The sequence below is a fragment of the Rutidosis leptorrhynchoides genome, chromosome 6 (genome assembly GCF_046630445.1).
Source record: "Rutidosis leptorrhynchoides isolate AG116_Rl617_1_P2 chromosome 6, CSIRO_AGI_Rlap_v1, whole genome shotgun sequence".
Lineage (NCBI taxonomy): Eukaryota > Viridiplantae > Streptophyta > Magnoliopsida > Asterales > Asteraceae > Rutidosis > Rutidosis leptorrhynchoides.
Window position 1 is genome coordinate 67,081,005 of NC_092338.1, and position 6,267 is coordinate 67,087,271.

Genomic DNA, 6,267 nt, shown 5'->3' on the forward strand with positions numbered 1-6,267 from the left:
CAACTCCGTAGAGAATATCCGGCCTCGTGCAGGTTAGGTACCTCAGACTTCCAACTAAACTCTTATATTGTGTTGGGTCCACCAAGTATCCTTCATCATCTTTTGACAATTTGAGATTGCAATCCACCGGTGTGTTCATTGACTTGCAGTCATTCATCTTAAACTTCTTCAGCACATCCTTCGCATAACCTTCTTGGGATATGAATATTCCTTCTTTCTTTTGTTTCACCTCGATCCCAAGATAGTAAGCCATAAGTCCAATATCGGTCATCTCGAACTCCCGAACCATTGCTTTCTTGAACTCCTCAAACATTTTTGGATTACTACCGGTGAATATCAAGTCATCTACGTATAGGCACACAATCATAACATCTCCATCATTGCTAACTTTGGTGTAGAGGGCATGCTCATGGGGGCATTTCGTAAAGTCATTCTGCTGGAAATACTTGTCTATCCTGCTATTCCATGCCCGAGGCGCTTGCTTCAACCCGTATAAGGCCTTTTTCAATTTTAGCACCTTATTCTCTTGGCCTTTCACGATGTATCCCAAAGGTTGTTCTATATAGACTTCTTCTTCTAAGTGGCCATTAAGGAACGCGGATTTGACATCCATTTGATAAATCTTCCAATTATGCTGAGCCGCAAGTGAGATTATTAATCTTATAGTTTCTAGACGAGCGACGGGAGCAAATACCTAGTCATAGTCTATGCCGGCTCGTTGACTATATCCCTTCGCCACTAACCTTTCCTTGTATCTTTCAACTTCACCTTTGAAATTCTTCTTGGCCTTGTACACCCATTTTACACCAATAGCCTTATGTCCCTTTGGTAGTGTGGCAAGATCCCACGTATTATTCTTCTCGATTGCTTGAATCTCTTCGTCCATAGCACGTTTCCACTTTTGGCTTTTTGCTGCATCTTCATAACTTATTGGCTCACAATCGGCAAGAAGGCAGAACAATGATAGATCCTCCATAGGTTGGGTTACCTCGTACAACTCCCTAATGCTCCTTGTGTGATGTTGTAGCCTACTTGATTCTCCTCCTGATGTTGGTGTCACTTCATTAGGTGTAGTGGTTGGAGTACGTGGAGAGTGCGGAGATGGTGTACTAGAAGGTTCTTGAACTTCTAGATATTCTTCGTTCCTTGCAGTACTTTCGAATGGATAAGGGAGAAAGTCGTAGTTCTCCTCTTCGGGAACATTCCAATCCCATGTTGCTTCTTCATTGAACACCACATCTCGACTTGAGATTACTTTACCGGTCTTGGGATTGTATAACTTGTAACCCTTCGAACTTGAGTCATAGCCCACGAATATGAGTTTCTCGCTTTTATCATCGAGCTTCGTCCTCTTCTGATCTGGCACATGAGCATATGCCACACTTCCGAACACTCGAAGGTGTGAGATGTCGGGCTTCCTTCCACTCCAAGCTTCAATGGGCGTTTTGTTCTTGACGCTTCTAGTGGGCGAGCGATTTGCTAGATAGATCGCACAGTCCACTGCCTCAGCCCAAAACTCCTTAGGCATCCTTTTGCTCTTTAACATACTCCGAGCCATATCAAGAATGGTCCTATTTTTTCTTTCCGCAACACCATTTTGTTGAGGTGAATACGGAAGTGTTAGAGGACGTCGTAACCCATTGTTGTCGCAAAATTCCTTGAATTCCTTGGATGTGAACTCTCCTCCACGATCGGATCTCATCGCCTTTACGGTGAGACCACTTTGATTCTCCACAAATGCTTTAAACTTCTTGAACATTCCAAAAGCTTCCGACTTCTCTTTTAGAAAATAGACCCATGTCTTTCGACTAAAATCATCAATGAATAGAAGAAAATATCTATTTTTACCAAAAGACGGTGGGCTTATGGGTCCACACACATCCGTGTAAATAAGTTCTAAAGGTTTCTTCGCTCTACTAGAAGCTTCTGTTGGAAAACTGTTTCGGAAGTGCTTTCCTAGAAGGCATCCCTCACATATTTGATCCGGATGATTAATTGGAGGTAAACCCTTCACCATTCCTTTACTTGATAATAATTTTAAGCCTCCAAAATTTAAGTGCCCGTATCTCATGTGCCAAAGCCAAGAATTATCTTTGAAACATGCTTTTAAACATCTTGGAATGTCATGTTGAATATTTAGCAAGAACATCCTATTCGTTGACATTGGCACCTTAGCAATCAAACCTCCTTTTTGATCTCTTAGATAAAGACTACGATTTATCATGTGAATATCATAGCCTTTCTCTAAGAGTTGTCCAATACTCAGTATATTTGTCTTCATATTGGGCACATAATACACGTTAGAGATAAATTGATGCCTTCCATTTTTCAAGCGGATGAGGATCTTACCTTTGTCTTTAACCGGGACTTTTGAGGAATCTTCGAAGGTGATATTTCCACTTATTACCTCGTCTAACTGGACAAACATGCTTTTGTCACCACACATATGGTTGCTTGCACCCGTGTCAAGATACCACAAATTCGATTCTCCGTTGTCATCACCTTTGCATGCTAGTAACAAAGTGTTTTCCACGGCTTCGTTATCTTCTTGTGCAAAATTTACTCTTGCTTGCACGTAATTGTTTGACTTCTCGCATTCCGAAGCATAGTGGCCAAATTTATGACAATTATAGCATTTAGTTTGAGAGTTGTCATACCTTGGCCTTCTACTTGTGTAGCCTCTCCCGCGACCTCTTGTTGAGTGAAAATCTTGGCTTCTTTCTTCATTTTTGTAAGAACTGTAGCCTCCACGTTTGAAATATCCTTGCCCTCGTCCTCGGCCACGTACTTGACCACGACCTATTTGACTCGGTTGATGAGTCTTTTCACTGCTCTTTTCCTTGAAAGACAGTTTTGCTTGTAAAGCTTGCTCCAATGGCTCCTTATTATTCTTATTGAACCTCTCTTCATGGGCTTGTAGTGAACCCATGAGTTCATCGATAGTCATTGATTCTAGATCTTTAGATTCTTCGATGGCTACGACTATATAGTCGAATTTTGAATCTAATGATCTAAGAATTTTCTCAATGACCCTCACATCACTTAAAGTTTCACCATTCCTCTTTAATTGATTGACAACTGCCAAGACTCTTGTAAAATAATCAGAAATTGATTCCGAGTCTTTCTTATTTAAGGATTCGAACTCACCTCGTAGTGTTTGTAGTCGAACCTTTTTCACCTTATCAACTCCCTTAAAAGAATTCTCCAAGATCTCCCATGCTTTCTTGACGGTGGTTGCACTTGCAATTTTCTCAAAAGCTCCATCATCTACACTTTGTTGGATGATGGAAAGAGCCTTTTGATCGTTGGTCTTCAATAACTTTTTCTCCTTGCTGAGAGAACCTTTTTCTGTAGGTTCCTCATAGCCTTCCTCCACAATCTCCCATAAGTCTTGTCCACCTAGGAAGGTCTTCATTTGGATGCTCCATCGATCATAATTATCCTTTGTGAGACGAGGAAACGTGATGACATTGTTGGCCATCATCTTGTCGAACCAAGCTCTTGATACCAATTTGTTGGAAATAGGAGGTTATGTATATTATTTGTGGGAGAGAGGATTGATGATTTAGATGTTTGATTGATCTTGAAGGCTTTGTTTATTACTTGATTTGCTTTGCTTTGCTTTGCTTTGCTTGATTACAAATGAGGGGTGAAGCCCTCTATTTATACTACTCAATGGAGTAGTCTAGAACTCGCCATCATCTACTAATATCTAGATATTTTCTAAGTATTATCTAGATATTTCCTAAATATTATCTTAGATATTTTACAAGATGTTTCTACTCACTTTCACTACTAGATATTACAAGAAGTTTCTAGATATTGGACTACAATCTTGATCCATATACTTGTATACTTGCAAGCCCATATCCAAAACACATAGCTCAAAATCAAGTTTAACTTCCAACATTTTCATCCAAGTTTCGCGGTAGGGAATGAATATTATCTTCATCCCAATTAAAAAAAAAAAAAAAAAAAAAATTCATCGCAAATTATTGATATTTATTACGGAGTATTTGTTTTTTTTTATAGCTAAAACTAGTTGTTTACCCTCGCTTCGCGCCGGGGGTTTGGTTTTCAATGTATGTTATTGCGTTTAGTTTAACGATGATGTCGTTGAAGCGCAAATCGAGTCGAACTAAAAGGTATAACCCGTCAAAGTTTTAAATGTTATTTTAAATTAACAATATAGGTGCATCTCTGCGGGTGGAGAAAAATATAAAGGAAACCAAAAAAGGAAAAATAAAAAAAAAATTGTTACAACGGGTAGAGAAAAATATAACGGAAACAATCGGTACTATTCATATTTTTTGCCTAGTAGATATTTGCTGCTGCTAATTATAAAGAAACCATCGGTACTATTCATATTTTTTGTCTAGCAGATATTTGCTACGGGTGAAGAAAAATATAAAGGAAACCAAAAAAAAAAAATGGGAAAAAGCCTGTTACGAGGGAAAAAAAAATTACTACAGTACCGTGAAATAGTACTGTTCACGTGAATAGTCTGTTCACGTGAATAGTGACCGGTGTACAACCATTGTTGCGCAGTGTACAAGTGATTAAAGCGTGCAAATAGTACTGTTAATAATAACTTTTGTCTATTAGTATATATGGTGAAATAGTACTGTTCACGTGAATAGTGTTGTTCACATGAGTAGTGGCCGGTGTACAACCGTTGTTGTGCAGTTTACAAGTGATTAAAGTGTGCGAATAGTACTGTTAATAATAACTTTTGTCTATTAGTATGTATGGTAAAATGGTAATAATAATAAGAGAAAATTGCGCGGATAGTCCCTGTGATTTGTACCAGCCAGCATGGATAGACAAAGTTGCTGTTTTGAGTGTGGATAGTCCTTGTGACTTAAAAGTGGAGCAAGGATAGTCTAGTTCACTAACACTGTTAATTTTTTTCGTTAAAATTGAATCATGTGCCAAGCATGTGAGGGTATTTTCGTCATTTAAGGAGTTTCATCAAACAAACAAATCTAACTTGGTTAAAACACCCCACCACGTCACCCTCAATTTCGTCGTTTCAATTGGTTATATCATCTATCATCTAAAAAATATAAAATAAATTTTATATCCTTTTATTTCTCTCCAAAAATCACATATACCAATCAGAAAAAACTCACACACAAAAACAATGTCTTCATCCCTCTTCTTTATCTCTACCCTAATTCTCGCCTTGTTTATCACCATCTCATCATCAAACCCTAACCCTAATCCACTACTGTTGACACCATTAACAACGGCACACTCTGTACTTACTCACCACGGCTTCCCCATCGGACTACTTTCCACAGACGTCCGTTCATATAACCTGAACCGTACTTTCGGTGAGTTTTCCGTCGATCTCGGAACTCCTTGCAAGCTTCTTTTACTACCGGATAATTACTTAGCTACTTATTCGAAGAAAGTTACTGGTAAGATCGTGGAGAATCGAATTGCAGAGCTTAATGGAATTAGGGTTAGGGCTTTTTTTCAGTGGTGGGGGATTACTGGAATTAAAATTAACGGTGATGATTTGGTGTTTGAGGTTGGGATGGTGACTGCTAAATATCCTTCTAAGAATTTTGAAGTTAGTCCTCAATGTGAAGGCAAAAAACACTCTTCTTCTTGAAAGGTATTATATAAATACAATCATATATGTATAGCCATGTATTAATTATCCATTTATAATTTTGATGATGTGCATAAATTAGATAAATTTAATATGAATTTGAGTAAGTTGCATCTGTTTTGTTTAAAATTGGAATTTAATATTTGTGAAATTGTGATAGCTATTGAAGTAGGAATGATTGAAAGTTTTAACGGTGATTGATGTTTGGTGAACTGTATGGGCCAGGAATTCCGAAATTGATGGAATTGATCCTTAAAATTCGTTGAAAATGATCCTAGAGCAGCGATTTGAATTGTTTGTGAAGAATCGAGATCGAAAAATTCTTCAAACCTGTAAATCAGTGATGAACACGAGCAAAAACATCATGAACACGATTCAAGGAGTTAGGATCTGTAAATTAGCAGATAGCTTCACGAGATGAATTGCGATCATGATTCTGATTTCAATTCGTTGTGAATAACATCAAATGATGATGATGCAATTTTAAGCTTGATGAACTAGTGAATGAATCACGAACAGTAGACAGAATATAATTTTGAAAATTTAATTTTCTGTTTAAATGTGGAGTGAATCTGAATGATGTTGAATTGTGTTTGTGATTTGGAATATTGAATTAGAATAAGTTTCAGTTTAGATCTGAAAGTTAA

At 37.8% G+C, this 6,267-nt stretch overlaps 1 protein-coding gene across 1 annotated transcript; it reads left to right on the forward strand.

The window, feature by feature from the left end:
* The first annotated feature begins 5,143 nt into the window (after nt 1-5,143).
* Nucleotides 5,144-5,620, forward strand: LOC139853718 (uncharacterized). Its single transcript, XM_071843083.1, has one exon. It carries the CDS (start codon nt 5,144-5,146, stop codon nt 5,618-5,620), a length of 477 nt encoding a protein of 158 aa, XP_071699184.1.
* The last annotated feature ends 647 nt before the right edge of the window (nt 5,621-6,267 follow it).

Coding starts and splice junctions, on each gene's coding strand:
- LOC139853718 (XM_071843083.1), top strand. CDS start 5,144: ATGTCTTCATCCCTCTTCTTTATCTCTACCCTAATTCTCGCCTTGTTT.